We start from the raw sequence: 19,654 nt of genomic DNA, 5'->3' as shown, positions 1-19,654 counted from the left end.
TTCATGCATTCTTCATCGTTTTTCACTTTATAACAAAATATGGGCCTCTTTGTTCTTATTCTTCTTTTTAATTTTATTCTACCATCTCACGTAATTTCTATCTTCCACTTCAAATATATGCCACCTAAATTATTGTACTTAAAAGGCCTTATCTTTGTAATGCATGTCCCACCAACTATAGCTCCATTTTTATTAAGGAGAAACATTCGTGGGATAGGATAAAAGAGATAAAAAATATTAATTATTAAGGAAGTATTTATTTGAGAATTTTTTAATTGTTAGTACAAATAAAAAAAGTTAACAACATGAATTATCTTAATATTTTGATTTTGAAGTTATATATCAATTTTTCAGACTAACTTTTCATTGGTATTATGTATATGTAAGAATTTTTTTCTCTAAATACCTATCAATATTGTAAGGCCCAGATTTCCTACCCTAAAGCTTTAAGAGCTGCCTTTGGGCTATTGGGCTTTAGGGCTGGCCCAAAAGATAAAGCCACCCGAGTCTGACCTAATTTCACACTTTTCAGATTTCGCCTACCTTGGTCCGTTAGGGTTCCACTGTGTTGACAGTCCACCTCCCGTTTGGCCGTTCATAACTCACGTAAGTGCTGTCGGACTCATAGTTTCCTTCCTTGGTCTATTTTTCGTAGGTTGTTGTTAGGGTTCCGAAATGACCCATTCTCTCACTGTTTTCCAGCTTCGAGTCCGTTCCTAGAAGTTGTTCGTTCTCCACAGTTGGGTGTCGAGGGTTTCAGCTAGCTTGTCCAGGTACGGGAAGCTAGAACCTCACTGTTATTGTGTTTGTGAATTGTCTTGCGGTACACCTTATGATTCTTGAACTTGTATGTTGTGGAGATTGCTTGAAATGGTTGGTGTTGTTGTTGGTTCGTGCAAATTTCGACTGTTGCAGGCATGGCAGTGGCGGTGACTGTTAAACTCGCCCAGGCGAGCACGTCTCGCCCAGGCGAGGCAAGCAAAGGCTCGCCCAGGCCTTCTCGCGCAAATGGTCGCCTAGGCGACTCGCTCAGTTTCGAGCAAGCGAGCGTCTCGCCCAGGCGAGGCAAGTCTCGCCTAAGCGAGAACGTGTGGAGGCCCCTGTTCCAGATTCGCGAACTCTCGCCTAGGCGGAGAGGACTCGCCTGAGCGAGAGACTCTCGCCTGGGCGAGACTCCTCAGCCTGAGCGACAGTTTGAGTGAGGATGCGTGCAGTTTGGGGTTTTCATGTCTTTTGGTGGCTGAACTGTATTCTATTGTACTATTATGTGATGGTATGGGGGAATGGGTATGCATGTTGGAGGAGAATATATATGGGGAATTATGAGCTTAGCATGATCTCTACATGAATTGTATATGATAAGTTGGTTACATATGTATATGGGCGGGGTTACAAACTTGGCATGAGCAATAATGAATCTTGGTGGTTTGTAAACCTTTGGTATGGTTGGTATGAGGAGAAACACTTTACTCATGATCGGGAATAAGAGTTGGTTATGATTCAACACATGAGAAACAGAGGTTGGTTATGGGTTTTGGGTTGAAATCTTATGTGCGATGTATGTATAAATTCTTGGTTGTTTATGTATGCTGGTTCGTGTCAGTGCATAATTTCTTGGGGTCTCTAGGTGAGACTTTCAGGGTCACGCTTCAGTGGTCGAGACGTAATTTCATGGCCCCTGTTAGTGGGTGTCCATGGTGGTGCCCCATCTGTATAACTAGGTAAGAATTCAAGTTAAGGTTGCATCCTGACACTCTAAGGAGCCAGTTAGTCTCACTTAGAGCGGACTGACTCCTGTAGTGAGAGTAGCAGGAGGCCTGAAATTCATTAAGGGCTAACCTTGTGGTGAGGGAGATTTGATTCATCGTAACACTTGTAACACATAGCTCGGAGATGAGCAGCTCAGGGTCGAGCAGAGGTATCCACCACAAGTGCAAGCATCCGCTGAATCCGACTAAGTTATACGTATCCGGATGAGTCGAGTTGAGTCGTAGTGTATTGAATGAAGAGTCATAACATGCTTGGTTGTCATATGGACATGGGATGATGATAATGTATTTGACTGTATGATGAATATGTGTTGGCTCTAGCTTACCCGTTTGTTTGTATGGTTGTATTGTATGTGGTCGTCGGGCTCGTTTGGGTCGTCGGGTCCTTCCAGATCATCCGGGTTGTCTGGCCCGTCAAGGTTGTTAGGCTCGTTCGGGTAATCGGGTCCATCCGGGTCATCGAGCCCGTCTAGATTGTCGGGCCCGTTTGGGTCGTCATACCAGTCTAAGTCATCGGGCCCGTTTGGGTCGTCGGGCCCGTTCGGTTCGTCGGGCCTGTCCGGGTCGTCGGGCATGTCCGGGTCGTCAGGCACGTCCGGGTCGTCGGGCACGTTCGGGTGGTCGTGCCTGTCTAGATCGTCTAGAATGTGAGGTTGAGTGAGAAGAATTTCAAATTTCACCTATTTTGAGGGTATTTGAATTTCTACTAATTTAGCTAATTGAAATCCTTCAAAAAAATGCTTGCATTTGAAAATGTTTTTTAATTTCTCTATCCAAACAAAATATTTCATTACAAAGAAATCTAAATTCTTCAAAAAAAATGAATTGCTTCATTAAAATACTCTATCCAAACACACTCTTAAACCTTTTTATTGGTCATTTGTATTTGTTACTATGTTTTTATAGTTAGAGACTTTTACTTACATTAATTTCATTACTTAATTAAATGACTTATGAGCGGAATTAGTGGATGAGCCTAATAGTTTTGGTCTATTACAAAGACTTGTGATATCTTTTTTAATGAGTTTTAAACTTATGTTGAATGAAGTTTGTGCCTTGTGTGAGAACTTATTTTAAATTCTTTAGTAAAAAAAATTTACTTTTTTATTTGAATTGTTAATTCAAGATTAAAATCTTCCCTAACTTATTAGTCATTCATGATTGCCAGCGAGGTCTTATTCGTCTATCCTCGTGCATTTTCTATCTTTTCGGAATTGTCAGGAAACAATTTATTATTCCTAATCGTTAATTAGTTATTCAAATCACAGATCCAACATTTCCATGAGAGATCTGACATTTTCCATAAAATTTCTGAAATCTTACTGGGAATCATCAATTATTCACGGTTTACGTGCATGCGTGCTGATTCATGTTGAAGCATCACAGTAATTTTGGAGCAATTGTGAATCTGGTTAGGAATTCAAGTGAGTCTAAATCTCATATTAGCTAGAAATTATAAAGTAGAGTCCTATATAAAAATAAAAATCCATAAACTTATGTCTTAAGGTTTTGGGTTGAGAGTGGTGTCAATGTCGTATGTGATTGGGCTAGGTCTTATTGGTATTTATTCTCCAGTGAAACTCCCTTCGTAAAACCTAAGAAATCTGGTATCAGAGTCGATGGTTAAAATCACTCATAAATCCATTATCTTAAGATTTTAGGTTCAGAACAGTGTCAATGTCTTATGTGGTTGGACTCAGGTTTCATTGGTGTTTGTTCTCTCTAGTGAAACCTCCTCAGTGAAAAATCTTAAATATTTCCAAATGGAGTCGGCATGAGATGAATCAGTGCCAAGCGAATTTGAAGGGGTGACTTAATTTGCAACAATTGTTTGTTGCAATTGGAAAAATTCACAGTTAGTTGAGAGAATCGAAAGCAGCTTTCTGGCTTTGGTGCAGATTTGTTCTACCTTGTGGCGCAAACAACTGACATATTTTGTCAAACACAAGGCGTGCATGAGAGTGAAATTGATTCGTAGTTGAATTTGTGATTTGGAAGCATAAAACTGTTTCAGTTGCTTTATAGTTATTTGAAAATTTAAGATACAGCAGCTGAAATTTTGAACAAATTCAAAATTTTAAAATTCAGAAGAGAATACCTTGAATTCGTAGCAAGCGTTGAGCTGGTTTCCTTGCTGATTTCTTCTGCAGCTGGTGCTGAATTAGCACGAGAATTCATATTGAAGCCGTCTTTATTTTCTTTTTTTCCTTTCGTTTGTTTAAATATTTTCCATCTTGTAATTGAAGTATCTTCTTCATAATTTTTCTTCTGAATTTTTAATTTTTTCTTAAAATACTTTTACCACGAGATATTGTTAAAGAATTTTGGTTGTTTGAAATTAAATTTTAGGATTACACAATTAGGAGTTAAATATTATGATCTATTTGGATAGGGAATTTCACTCTAAACATAAATTCCAATCATTCAAATGCATTGAATTTAAACTGATGGTTTTATTTTAAATAGTTTGATTTTTAAAAAGTTTTGTGTGAATAATATATTTCAAATCTAGTAAATTTTAATTTTGTTTAGATAAAGTATTTTCATTACTACCAAATATATAAAAGTATTTGAATATCACATAATTGATAAAATTTTAAAAATATTAAAATTGAATTATCTTTTATAGTTGATTTTGGTTTATGTTATTGTCTAGTAAAATACCGTCAAGGTTTTATTAACTGATATTTACAAAACTTTTTTTCTATTAATGTTGTTTTCTATTGATGTCAAACGCATTTATTTAGACGGATATAGATCAAGATTATTTTTCTGATGTTGATCGTTGGGTTTTTTTTTTTTTTTTTTTCTTATAAGTCTCTTGGGGTTAGTTCTCGACATGGCCAGAAGAAAATCCTATAAAGTGGATTTCAATTATTGAAAGCAACAAATGATTTTTACTCCTTGCTTTTATTCCATGTTTTTCTTCAACCCTTGGAGGTTTTCTACTAGGATTTTGGCATCTCATGATGGCCGAATTGGAAGCTCAATTAAGGGTCAATAATGGCAGGGTAGACCATTTATATCTCTATTAAATTATAAAATTAGAAAATATGTAAACCTAAACAATTTGTACAAGACTAAGAAGAAAAAAAGAAAATGTTACTACTCTAATCTCCAAAGTAGTAATCTTCTCTTTTAATTCTTCATCTTCTTCTATCCTTTTGAGGCCTAACTAATGTTTTCTTTCATAAATGGTTTTCCATCGGTAATAAAAAAAACTTATATTTTCTGTTAATTTTGTTTTAAATTTTTTTTAGGAAATATGTATAAATTTTATTATGAAAAATAATTTGTAGAAAATTGTTACCAATTTTTTTGCAAAATATTTTGTATATAACACTTGCGAATTTTATAATTTTGTATGAAATAATTACCCACGAAGAAATTACCTGCCAATTAAATTTCTTAACTTCTTAGAAAATATAATAGGAAAAAGTTTTTTTTTTGTAAATTTTTTTAACAAATTTGCAAGAAAATTTTTATGGAATATGAGAAGTTTTAGTAGTGATAGTAATAGGAAATAAAGAAGCACGTAGAAACATGAAGTTCCATCAAGCCTATTATAGAAGTTTCAATTTTCAACTAAGATGCAATGAAGTCAAACAAGGAAAGTCGAAGAAAAACAAAATGTTATAACAAAATCCAATAGATCCCAAGTTTGTTTTGTTCAAGTAATTACAATAAAGTGTAAAATGTGTCTTTATAAACTCTTACATCATAAATAAGTACTTCTTATATTTGACAAACACAAAGCGTAAAATATTCTCTATTATTAATAAAAAAATTATAATTAATTTATTAATTGAAATCTAAATTAATCTCTAACATTAATTATCAAATTTTAACTTCTTGTAGATTCTAAATTATTGTTAAAAAAATCAAACTAATTCCGCTTTGATGTTACAAAAGCCAAAGAAAGCGAGAAAGTGCAACTAAGACCTATGGTGGAAAAAAAAAACACTTCTTTACTTTCGGTGGTTCTTTTATGGCTCATTCTTTGAGAAAAAAAAATAATAAATGGACGAAGACCATCTTCAACCAGATCTGTGTCGGAATCTGGCATTTATCGTGGGTAGTGAGCGCGCTATCCTACTCAGAAGACAGAACACAGTACTAAATAAAGAACGGAAAAGACACAGTTAACTAGTTTTAAACTATTTTAGCATCCTTAAATTCCAACAATTCATATCCATGAATTACTTGCTTTCATTTATTACCATTCTCATCATGTTGCCAACTTTTTGAAGATTCACGTGGTAGTAGCCAAGTGATTACCAAATATAACGATTATTTTACGTGAATGTCTGGTTTTTTCACTTCATTTTTCATGGTGAGTCTTTTGCAGAAACAAAATGGATTCTAATGCCACCCCAACAAAAAGTACAGAGAAATATTCGTATAAATCATTTCGGAAATAGTGAGTGTTATGTCCACCATTACCATAGTTATCAACAAAATCAAAGAGTAGAAGAAAATGCCAAGAACCATGGAAGAATTCTTCCTCTCATATTGTGTTATAACATCGCGTATTCACACAAAGCGAAACAAAACAGAAGCATACCATGCAGTTACTTTACAAACAGAAAAAGAAAAAAAAAAAATCTCTGAACCGTTCAAATTATGAGGATATATTTTCCTTCACGTTACTTCGATTCACTCTTGTTAAGATTAAAATGATCAAAGTAAAAAACCCTAGTTCTACGAATAATAATCAATGCACAGTGACCACATAAGCCCTAGAATCTAAGAGTGATCTCACTCCCAGTGCTGTCTTCCCCTTCTTGATCTCTCAGTGCAGCCAACCCTTTCTTCTCTCCACTTCCTTTCCAGCTACCACTCTCCGACTTCCCATCCTCGATGCTCTCAGATCGCCCGCCACCGCTCCGAACATCGGATTCCGGAGAGCTTTGGGTGTGTGGTGCTGTCTCGTACATGTGAAAATGGTGGTGATGGAGAGTGTCGTGCGGTGGTGGCAACGACAGTGATGGAGCTGAGTTATAGAACTCTTGAGCCACCGGGGTGGCTGCACAGTAGTGTGGCGGTGGCACGTGTGAGGTGGGATGTGGGCCATAGAGGCTGGGGCCACCGGCAGCAGTGGCATATTCCGGTGGCACCCAAATTCCTCCGAGGACTACAAGTTGTGGTGTTGCTGCTCCTGCATGTAGGCTTGGGCTGGGTCTTCTAGTGTGAAGCCTGTATTTCTGTGGATAAAGTTTATCATGAAAATTGAGAAAGTGCAGTAAAACAGACAAAGGAACCATAAAAAGAAGAAAACAAAAGAAACACGTTGGTTTCTAAGTGTATTGTGCAGAGTGATATATACTAAGTGTCAGTGAAACACAGTGATAATTAGCACAGTACAAAAACAAAGTGGATCTTTCATTCCTAGAGATAGAAGTACCTGGAGATGGCTTTTAACTTCATCATTGGTCAAACCGTCAACCTTCATCAACTCCCTAATCTGTTTTGGGGTGGCCACTGTAAAGTGACAGAGAACAAAAAGGAAGAGAAAACACTTATGAGTGATTGCTGCAATGATTATAATTCGATTGCAGTAATGATTAAAACCATAATTATGTATATGATTATATACTTATATATAGTGATAGTTTTCTTTTTATCTTTTTTAAGCACTTGAAATAAATAAAACAGATGGAATTTAAAAGCAGAAAAATAAAATAATTGATTAATTATACCTTGAGATCCACCAAGCATTTGAAGAGCATTAACAAATCGACGGTGCAAGTCCGGTGACCAACACCGTCTTGCTTTCCGGCCAGTGGTGTTAGTTGTGGTGGTTGTAGTGTTAGTTGTTTGTGCCTCAGTTGCTATTGCAGCATCAACAATCCCTTCAAAACTCCCTCCTTTGCCTGAATTGTCCCTTTTGGAACATTTCTCTACCTCTTCACATTTCTTCATTTCACTCTCAGAAGAGGCAAGGGCTAACTCAGGAAGAACCCCTATTCCTTGGCACGAGTTTCTCTCTTTCGAGAATGGTAAAAAGGCTCCTCCATTCCTATGTTTGCTGTCTAGGGTTAGCTTAGGGCTCACGCTAAACCCTGTATCAGCACTTTCTTTTGGTGATGTAATTGAGGATTTTGGTATTGTTCCTTCGCTTGCTTGGCTCCATAATTGTGCTGATGTCATCCAACTCGCCTTGTCTGATATGTTTGACGTTTTTTCAGTGCTTTCTTGAGAGTTTGAATGCTTTATGGGTATGAATTCTTCCAGAATTGGCCTTGTACCTTGGTTGGATCTGAAAGCCTGTAGTTGCTGCCTTGAAGCCTCCACAGCTACGCAAAAAGAGAAGAAAAAAATTGAGATTTTTATTTTGGATTCAAAGGTCGTGTGTTCTAATAAATACAAAATAATCAGAGAAATTGTATGATACCCTAGAAATTTAAGGGTACTACTACTGTATATTGAGAAATTATCTCTTTCTTTCTCATGGTGTGCTTGAATTCGTTTAACTATTGTCCAAAAAAAACTGTATACCGTAGCGATAAGAAAAACAATAAAGAAAATATCTGTCTCTCACTTTTATACCAGAAAGCAAAAGCAAAAGAAGAAAACTTCTGGTGAAAAAAAAAAATAGAAGACCTAAATATTAAAGGCATCATTCGTAAGATGAGAAGAAAGGAAATGAATATACTAGTTTGTTATGAAAGAAAAACATGAGGGTTTAGGACATTCTGTGTTCTAATTGGTTCATTGGAATTTCGAAAGAGGGAATGATGTTTGGTTGAGAGGTGTACCGTTGGTGAGGAGTTGCATGCAGAGAGGAAGCTCGCGCTTGAAAGCATCGATCTTGAGACGTTCTTCCTCTAAGCGAGAAAGAAAGTCTTGGAGCTTGTAGCTCTGATCAGTTTGGTCTGCAAAGGATTTCAGAAGTGTGGAATAGGTGTAGGGCTTGTAATCCATGCTATGTTCTGCTTGAGATGCCATTTTTTCACGTGTGATTAAGAATAACGAATGACAAAAAAACTGTTTAGGAGGAAATGTTCATGACAAAACTGAAGGAAGTAGGAACAAAGAAGAGGAAAAGAGGGTGTTTGGCCTCTTCCTTAATTTCTAGGGCAAGAGAGAGAGAGAGAGAGAAAAGGAATGTTATGTTGTTTGTGAACACAAGAAGGATCGTCTTCTTTTTAGGAGTGAGTTCAATGGAATAAAGCAGGGCTTAGGAGAGAGAAAGAAAAGAAGAAAAAGTAAGAGATAAAGAAGAAGGATGTAACTTCCTTAAAATAAATAAGAAAGAATCAGAGAATCTGACAACAGAGAGTCTTGTGCTTAGAGCCTGGTTTTAGCTAAAGTTTGAGTTTTATTGCATTAATTCAACATCAACAGAAAGATGATTCTTCTTGTTACTCGTATTTTTTCCACTTTATACTCCATATTCTTTCTTTCTATCCTCATCTACCTCCCTAAATTTTTAGCTTTCTATTAATGTTTATTTTATCACACTTTCTATTCATCACTTACTCTAAAGAGAAGCTAGGTATGTGAATACATCTTCTTCGTAAAGATTTCTAATTTTAAATGAAAAAATAATAATGCGAAAATATATAGATAAATTTTGTATTTGTTTAAAAAAAATGATGTTAAGAAGAATTATTATGAATCTTGACATCTAAGTTGGAATGACATTCCAAAATTCAATGAAAGATTCCATAAAAAAAAATATGGGATAAAAACAATCCTTAAGCAGAACTACACAAAACAAAAGGAATGGAGTTAATAAGTTGATAAGTGATTCCTTGTATTAAATGTGGACTTAACAATATAATCATGTGGTAGATCTCACACATTTATTCATTCTCTTTAGGACTTGGAATCTCTAGTTGAAATTTGGATTTCCTTTGAAAGGAAAGTTTATCCTTTCTCAAATGAAATAAAATCTCTTGGCTATCAAAAGAGATTTGAACATGTTTTCTCATATGTGACCAAAGAAATTTTCATACAAAAATTATATGGTTTTAAAAGACTAATAGATGCAAGAATGAAAATAAAGAAAAAGGGAAATAACATATCTCATTTGATCTCAGTACAAGAGGAATTTAAATCACTACAAAGAGGAGTACTACAAGAGTTAAGAAAGAAAAACAAAATAAAGAAATACTTTCAAGTATATGGAGGAAGATATAAAAGGAAATGAAAAGGAAGTTTGAACAAGACATTAGAAACATAAATAATTCTTGTAATCTCCTTATAAATAAATGTATAGATAAGATAGTTCATTTTTTTAGAATAGAAGGACAAGTAGTTTGGTTACAAGCTTGTTTGGAAATGATTAAAACATCAAACAAATATGTCCCTTGTCTTTCAACTTTCGCGAACATGCCTATATAATGTAAGAAATTCATTATAACAACTCGCAAGAAATGAATATATGAGTCTTGAGCTTTTTTCTCTTTTTGTAAGTTCAAGAGGTAAGTCCTAAATCTTAGTTTTCTAAATTCAGGAAGTGGCAAGATTCTAAGAACTTGTGTGATTGTTTTCAATTCTAAGCATATCATGTATTATGTCGATAATATTTTTCATCTTTATCTTGAATTGATTTGCTCTTGAGTTCTTAAACTCATGCTTCAATACTGAGTTAAACATAAGAACATCCAAGATGAGAAAAGCCATTTCCACCAATTAAATTCTTGATTCCTAAGGATTAATGCTTCAAGTGGCTTCAAATGATCAATAAGTGTTGTTTTTAATACTTGTTCACAAGTTTATACCGATTTATTTTTGTGTGCTAAACCCATTTGATATGAGTTCTTAAATATTCTTTGGTTGTAAGTCATTTTTTTTATTGATCCTACCTTTCTAAGTTGGGGGCATGATAAAAGAACACTTTCTTGTTGACATAAATATTCTTAGTTCTTTATTTATATTTTTCTTTTACTCAAAATGTAAAATTTATTTTTTATTTTTCTTGGTAAAATAAATTCAAATAGTAATTATAGTCTAGATTGTAATTAAGACTATCAAGCCAAAAGGAGACAGGGACCACTACCAAAGGATTGCAAGCTAAAAACATTATAAAAAAAAGGTATCATATATTACCAACGACAAAAGATTTATCCTTAAAATAATTTACCTTTATCGACAAAATAAAATTTATTAATAAAATAAAATTTATTGACAGATTTTAGGATTTTAATTACATACAAAAATATTTGTCTGTAAAATTCATCGATAATTCATAAATTTTATTACCAATAGATAATTTTGTTCATCAATTTCGTTTGTAAAATGAGCACCAAAGTTTTTGCTTCATCTTTAACCATGTCATGATAAAATTTGTTGCTAAATTCATCGTCAATAAAAAAAAATTGAAAATTCATTGGTAATTAAATTTTTGAAAATCTGTCGATAAATCTATCAGTAATTGTATTTTTGAAAATTCATCGATCAATTTGTTGGTAATTGTGTTTTTCAAAAATTTGTCATTAAAATAAGCACCAATTTTTTCATCAATTATGGTAAAATATTTATATAAATTAAATAGAGATGTGTGAGAAGAAGGAGAAGAAGAGAATAATAGAATAACCATTAATTTAAGCCAAATAAAGACCAATGAGAGTTTTGGCCAAGGAAAATGCTAGGCAAGGAAAGAGTGAGCTAAAGGGTAATGTGATAATAACATGAAAAGTGATAAGCATGTGAAAGTATGGAGCTAGTTCTAGACATTAACCTAGATTAAATTTGTTTGTCCTCATTTCTTTCTTTTAGCAATTCTTGGTCAAGGTTGGTCTAAATGGCTATATATAGTTATCCTTCTCTTTATACTAATTAACGGGTTAGAAATTAATTAGAATTTGAGATTTTTGAGATACTTGTAAGAGTGATTTTCTACTTTAGAATCTTATATTGTACTTTGAGTGTTGATTTTTCCCAGGACACTGATTTGTAAGTTCATTTTCTGATCTAAACATCTAAAAGATCATAACTTATGTTGATTATCAAAGGACATATATCTATTATTAAATCTCTAATAGTTTTTTATAGAAAGTAAACTAGGGAATTTTTAAAGAAATGGAAAAAGAGATTGAAAACGAAAACAATTGCAAAAGAAAGGTCAGCCATATATTCAAGATTCATTAAATTCCTTTTTATCATTGTTCTCTAAATATTCAAATCCATGTTGACCAATTAAACAAACGCCATTGGACCATAGATATGAATAAAAATATTATTTAACTTAATTCATATTAAATTATCAAACCAAAATTCATTTAATTCCTCTTATCATGTTTTTTATTTTATTTATTATTATCTTTTTAAATAATTAAGGGTTTATTAAATAATTTTGAAAAAGTAAATATTGCTTTACAATTTGGCAGATAAGTGAAAAACATTGAAGATTAAAGAATATATCAACAAAATCAATCATCTATAGTAGAATTGGTTACTTCAAGTATAAAATCAAATACAAATTTCAGGCTAAGTCCAAGTTAAGAAAGTCTTTAAATAGAAGACTTCACAAAATTAAAAAGTAATATGGAAAAAGAACCTTCTGGGAAAACAACACCCCTTTTGGGGAAAACTCCTTTTGGGAGAGGGAGGGAAAACTAATTTTTTTAAGGAGAAGGACACTTGACCTAAAAGGTGAGAAGGTAGAGACACATTTGAAGACATTGATCTTCATCATTACTCTAGTATTCAAAATGTTAAGGAGTAGCCTTATTCATGGGGTTTGATGTAGTGTATTTTTAACTTTGTGAATTCCACTATTCAATAGAATTCTATTTTTTCACCACACTTGTGTTCTATTCTTATTTAATCTGCATATTATAAATTGGTTGTATATGTGGAAGTACCTACTGATTGAAAGATAATTTGGGAAACCTGATTAAGATAGAAAAGCTAATAGATTTCACATTGCTAGATATAGATGTGGAACATTTAGTCATTCATAACATCAAAATCTTGATATTAATGCAAATTTATGATAAAAATTGTTAGACATAAGATTTTTATTATTCAAGTTTAGACTTGTTTGTAACACAATAGGACTTGTTACAAAAGACGTGAGTGCTAGAGAAGGAGTTAGAAGTATATTGTTTGGTGTTTTTGCTTTGGATTGAATCGTGAAACTCAATCTCAGTGAAACCTTTATCATATATTGTTGCACACCATATGCTTGATAAAAATACAAAAAGTTTTATTTTTGTTTTTGTGAATTTTGAATTGCAAGAGTTGTCAAATGTTGCACAAGTATCTTGGAAAATGATACTTGGACTTTCCATTTTATTACTTGTGTGATTTGGTACACTTACCAATCTTATAAAAAGTTTTTGGCGCCAATGCGACCTATGTTGTCACGTTGCTATTGTGATCCTCCCTTTCCTTCCTATTTCGAAAGTGGCGAGAGATTCATTCTCCCGTCTTGCAGTTTGTTTTTCGTAGTCCTTTTTTTCTAATGCAAGTATTTTTTTGTTCAGGTTCTTCACACTAGACGTATTTCCTCACTTGGTGCTTTAAACATTTATAAGGCTTGCGGTTGACTCTGAGATTGTTATTGAGTTAGTTATAGTGTATAACAATTTGATAGAGTTTCTGGATTGTGTTTTATTTTGCTTTATATATGTACATTGCATAAATTTAATTCAAAGTAAATTGACAAAGAATCATATTTTGTTTGTGTTTTCTGTTTAATATTGTCAATGATTCTTTTTGAGCAGGTAAAATTATGGGAAGAATTTGAAACAATAATTTAAAAAAAAAAAATAGGAAGACTTCGGTTCAAGAAAAAAAATAAAAGTATAAAATAAATAAGAGACTTCGATTATAAATTGAATCTTAAAGTTCTTCCTTTATTTCACTTGAATATGCTTTGGTTAAAGAATCGAAGTAAAAATTTTAAAATAACTAGTGTCAAAATCTCTTCCTACACTAATGCTATTAAAAAAATGTTGGTCTAAAGGATTAAATTTTAAATTGTTTTATAGTTAAAATTTAAACTAATGTAATATATGAAATTCACAACCCCAAATATTTAATTTACTTACTATAGACTATATACAAAGGTAGGAGAAATTTTTTAAAAAAAAATTATATACAAATTTTGATTGATATTAGATCAATGAGACCTAAATTCAATCTAAAATAAATACAATTACTTCGAATACAAAATTTTAAGATAACAAATTATAAATCGTTTTCAACTTTTTTATTTTTACTTTTAAGATATAACACTAATGAAATCTGAATCCAATTAAAGAATCGAAATCACTTTGAATCCAAAATTTTAAAATAATAAATTTATAAAAAAAATTCTTAATTTTTTCATGAATATTAAATATGTCTCGCACACTGTTTCGAAGCATGTAGAAGAAATGTAATCTGACCTAGAAAAGCATAAATTCGTTGTTTTTACATTGTAAAAGGAGGATGGCGTTGGCTTCATACCCACTTGTGTAAAGATAGAGGTAGCAGTAGAAAAGGATTCTCCATTGTTCTTCCTTTACCACTCTTTTAGAGCCTCGTGAGTCATAGATATTCCTTGCTTGTGTGGAACTATTATATTCTATTTTAGAATTAGATATTCTTCTTTTTCTCTTTGAATGCAATGAAATTGAGGAGAATTGTGCAACTTTTGGAGTGGGAGAAAGTATTGGAAGGTGGATTGATACTAAAACTTATGTGGTTTCTCTCTCTCTCTCTTTTTCCCTTTCTCTTTATTCAATTATGTTGATGGTATATGCTCTCCCATCTCAAAGTGGTGGCTATTAAATAATGATGGCAGAATCATTAATAACACCAATTTGTATACATTGGTAAGGACACCCACAAGTACAACCTTGCCCTACACATGCCCAACACAACCTTTTCTACCCTATCAAACCATTCTCTACCTCCTTCTGTATAAACTAATTAGAGATATTGAGTTTACTTTTCTTTTCTTTATACAAAATTTTCAAATATTTTCTCTATTTATTTTATAGCTCTAATCTCAACCTTTCACTTTAAAGTAATTTTAAGTCAGGTAAAAAGTGCTAAAAAAATGACAAAAGCTTGTGGTGGAGGGATTTGTTTCTTGCATGCGGGGATTAATTAGAAGTGTGTGTAACTAGGATGAAAGTGGGGAAAGTAGGAAATTACAAAAAAAAAAAAAACATTTTTTACTAAATATATTTTTTTCACTTGTAATTTTTTACACATAAAATTTTGTACACATGTAAAAAAATAATAATTTGAATAGTTAGGCGGAGTAATTTGATCTATAAATATATTAAAAATTATTTTAACATGTATATATAAGTTGTAATTAAACTTAATTACTAATTTGGTCTCAAATTACATAGGATAAAATTGAATCATTTTAAAAAATGAGAGACTGAATTGAATCAAAATTGTAAATAGAGGGACTAAATTGAAAACCACCAATGTTAATTTGACACGTAGTACAATCATAACCTGTCACGTGACAATTTTTTTTAATTAGAAAAAATAAAAATTAAAAAAATTCTCAAGTTGACACGTGACACAACTATGTGACACGTAGCAATTTAATTTTTTGAAAAAAAATTAAAAAATTTTGAAATTTCCACAAAATGACATGTGGCCACGAAGACGGTTTTAACATCAACTTAACGACAATGATCAAATTGAACCTTTTAAAAAATTAGAGAACCAAATTGAACCAAAAAATAATAAGGAGACCAAAATGAACAAAATCAACAAATTAAGGGACCAAAATAGTAACTAAGCCTATTTTTTTAACTAAATAGTATCTTATCTCAAATAATTCGATATGTTAAATAATCATCTAAATATGGTTTATTGTATTGGTTCAGAGTTTGATTTCATTATTCCATTGAAACCGAATGTTCAACATGAATGAATGTAATTTCGTCAGAAAATTAATCTAAAATTCGATTCCTCAATATATGAATTTTAATCTTTTTTTTTATTTAAAATTGAAGGAAAGAAAATTTATATTAATGGTTTAAATCTCACCCAAATGTATTGGTCAATTTGTTGGAAAAGCATCACGGCAAGTTATTTACTACAGTTGCTAAGAACATGCAAATTACCTACGTTGCTAAACCCCTATTAATGCCATAAAAAGTTTGCAACGACTTTTAATAAACACTACCTAAATTTATCATTACCCTAGTTAAAAAGAAACATTACAAATTTAATTTAACTTCAAGAAAATAATTAGGTGATGTTACCTATCTTACGCGTAACTTATTCACGTCATCCTTTCCATACAATTTCACCTAAAAATATATTTCCTAAATTTTTCATTAATTTCTTAATTTTACAATGTGTTTGTTTGTGTGGATCAATACATAGAAGAGAACTTTGAATGCACATTATCGTGGTTTCACGTGTTTGTTTGTGTATTTGGAGGAAAGCGAAGATTCAGAACAATTGAAGAAAATCGTTTATTTCATCTCGCTTCAACGAAGAGATTTGTAAGTGAATGATGAAATTTATTTGTCGAAAATTACTGAAGGACATATTTACCGATAATTATTGAAAGACATATTCGTTGGTAATTACCGAATAACATAATCCGTCAGTAAATATTATCTATGATTCTCTTACCGACAGATAAGGGTTCGTTGGTAATCCGTCAAAAATACATATTTATCGACGAATATTGGTTGTTTCCAATAGATTCGGACCGTTGATAATAATTTTTTTTGTAGTGTATTAAGATTTAATATTTATAAAATAATGTTTTATATATTGTTGTAAAGCACTTAATCAAAATCAAATGGCCTATTAAATTTTGCTTAACAAAATCTATTACCTATGTGGTTTGATTTTAGTTAATTTGAAATTTCCTCTACAATATAATTTTTTTTTGGAAGAAATAACTATATTTGAAAACTTGACACAATTTCTTTTTCTGGATTGACATATCCCAAAACTCAAAAGTGGTTCTCATTCATAGTTAACCATACTAACGCGAATAGAAAAATAACTAACATGTATATTTATAATTCAGAAAAAATAGTATTTAACATATATAATTTTTTTTGTGAACTCTGATTTTTTATTAAAATTGTATTGAGCGTTCATTTCTTAATATAATATCATAATCTATTTTAGAAAAATTTATTATATCTATCAAGTTACTTACTACTTTAATCATTCACAAATATTTAGTTATTTTGATTTTTAACATATGATAGCATGTTGAATATTCAGCATTGACTATATATATATAACTAAATTATAATATATAAATGTAACCTTATTTTATAAATCGACATTGTAAAATTAAAATAGACTTAAAAGTTTCTATCCTAATAAAATTAATTTTATAAGTTAAATTTAGGTTAGTTATTTATAAGTTAATTTATAAATATATACATATATTGTTTATATAGTTTCAATTTATGCATACGTATGAAAGAGTTAATTTTTAATTTTTTTGTTTTAAGTTTGTGGATGAAAATATGAGAAGAAAATGAAGAGCAACACGCACGTAAAGGAACCTAACAAGTAAAAGAAAAGTTAGAAAGAAAAGATAATGTGAGATTCTTAATTAAAAAAATGAAAAAGTGAAAGTTTTAGTGTTGATTAAAAGAGTGCATCAAATTCCCTCACTCTTCTCCTTCAAGCCATGCCTTTTATTGCCATTTTTCTTTTCTTTTTTTGTTCTCTGTTACAAAGGAAAAGCAAAAGAAATATTTAGGATTGAAAAAGAAGAAGACTGTAATATTCCTCCATATCCTCTTTCTTCTGAATATCCCTTTTGTCTCCTCCTTCAACACACGCACAATATTCCTTCCTTCTAAATCTAATTAATCAAACCTTCAATTAACAAAACCAAAACCCTAACGAATAAGGAATCAATTTGGCATAAACAAAGTTGAAAGAAGGGTTCTACCTTTTGAAGACGATTATTGGTCTTGTAAAGATTTTAAAAAAAATTGAAGAATATTGGCACTTACATTAACTAATTTGTTTTCCTTTCTACCTCCACCGTGCAGGCAACGTTTTAAATTTATAATAAACTATAATTAGTTAAATATAACTTCATTCTCAAACATGATTCTATGTGAGTTGGTCACCCTAAACAGGTGTGCAACTCACACTTTTCTTTTTCTTTTTCAAAAATCCTCACTTTATTTCCCATCCTTTGAGTCTTTGAATCTTATTTATCATTCTATATATATAATACTAAAATTATTCTATCATTATAATGTATTTCAGAGTTTTCATGAATTTTTAGTTTAGTTTAATTAATTTTTTCATCAACACTTTATCAAAACTTACACCAGTGCAGTAAGGGCTTTTGGCCCCGGTTGTTTTTGTTATTCTGCCTCGGTTTTAGAACCGAGGCATATTGGGGTGAGGCCAAAAGGTATGACTTTTGGCCTCGGGTGTTAACTGGAGCCATAAAACGCTTTTTCTGCCTCGGGTAACGTAAGAACCGAGGCCATAGGGGACATTTTTTTGGACCACCACTGCAGTTGTGGTAAGTCGTTCGAGCACCACTGCAGTTGGAAGAACCCCTCTGTGGTATCATCCTCATTACCATCCACATCTGAAAGTTCATCTGGGTCATCTGAAAGTTCATCCGTGAGTTTCTGCAGCCAATCCTTCACGGCATGACTTGTTATTTGCTTTCTCTCAGCATCTCTGAGGACATCCTTCCAAATCTGGTTTCAGCCCCTCTCTCACTTTGCATTTCAGCCACCCTTTTCAACAAACCCTAAAAACTACATATAAAATTTAATCAAGGAATCAGGAAATGGAGGTGCAGCGAACCAGCGGCTGCAGCGAACCAGCGGCGGCAGCGACCCAGCGGCGACAGCGACCCAGCGGCGACAACAACCCAGCGGCGACAACGACCCAGCGGCGGCAACGAACCAACGAACCAGCGACGGTGGAGGGGTAGGTTGCAGGGAGAGAGAAGAGAGAAATGGAGACTGCGGCGGGGAAGGAGAAAAAGAAAAAAAGGCTGGCTAGGTTGCAGGGAGAGAGAAGAGAGAAATGGAGTTGTTTAGAGAAATGGAGACTGCGGCGGGGAAGAAGAAAAAGAAAAAAGGGCACGCATTTTGGCACCGGTTGTCAATCACCCGAGGCCAAATGGAAGTGTATAGGCCCCGGTTCTTCGCCACCTGAGGCCAAATCTCTGTTATAGGCCTCGGTTTTTTGTCACCCGAGGCCAAAGCGTGCGCTGTCAGTGGCAGTTTTGTAAATCTGGGTGACACAGATGGGTTATAGGCTTCGGTCGGTTGAGAACCGAAGCATAAAACTGGTTATATGCTTCGGTTAGTTTGGGACCCGAGGCAGAATGCTGAGAAAAATTTCAAAAATGCCACCGCCTCCTTATAGGCTTCGGTCCCGCAGTAACCGAAGCCTATAAGGCGAGTTAAAAACCCCATTCTGCACTAGTGTTATGTTTTACACTAGAATAAATACTAATTAATATATATATATATATATATATATATATTACGAATAATTAGGTTAGATCATTTGACGAACAAATAATATTAATAACACATAATTAATTAACTAAATTTATAGTCTAAATTCAGTTCTTTCTTAAGATAAATTTTTAAAAAAACTACAAAAGATCATAACAGTTTTAATACGACGGTTCTTAGAATATGTAGCAACTTATAGTATAATACAACAATTTGAGAATTGTCATAACATTTATGTATTGTATGGTAGTTTTAACTGTTACTAAATATTAGAGATGACAAATAAATTTGTCTATGTGAGTATTGTCTGAATTCGTTTCCATTTTGACGGAGAATCTTCACATTGACTGGGTATAGGTAAGGGTATAGAAAATTCTCGATTTTTTCAATTGGATATGGGATGAGGATGTACATATCCCGCCATAATACTCGTCCCCGCCATATCTCTATTATCGTTTAAATTATTAAAATATTCACAATTAATTAAGT

At 32.6% G+C, this 19,654-nt stretch overlaps 1 protein-coding gene across 1 annotated transcript; it reads right to left on the bottom strand.

Moving 5' to 3' along the window:
• Positions 1-6,247: 6,247 nt before the first annotated feature.
• Positions 6,248-8,946, bottom strand: LOC114196296 (myb family transcription factor EFM-like). Its single transcript, XM_028086895.2, has 4 exons — positions 8,528-8,946; positions 7,469-8,065; positions 7,174-7,250; positions 6,248-6,973 (listed from the first exon to the last, which is right to left on the bottom strand). The coding sequence occupies exons 1-4, from the start codon at positions 8,715-8,717 to the stop codon at positions 6,509-6,511; spliced, it is 1,329 nt and encodes a 442-aa protein (XP_027942696.1). The 5' UTR covers positions 8,718-8,946; the 3' UTR covers positions 6,248-6,508.
• Positions 8,947-19,654: the final 10,708 nt, after the last annotated feature.

This window comes from Vigna unguiculata, chromosome 9 (assembly GCF_037176805.1).
Source record: "Vigna unguiculata cultivar grain cowpea cultivar isolate G323 ecotype 2 chromosome 9, ASM3717680v1, whole genome shotgun sequence".
Lineage (NCBI taxonomy): Eukaryota > Viridiplantae > Streptophyta > Magnoliopsida > Fabales > Fabaceae > Vigna > Vigna unguiculata.
The sequence above is the reverse complement of the archived record's forward strand: the minus strand, read 5'-3'. Positions and strand labels throughout refer to the sequence as shown.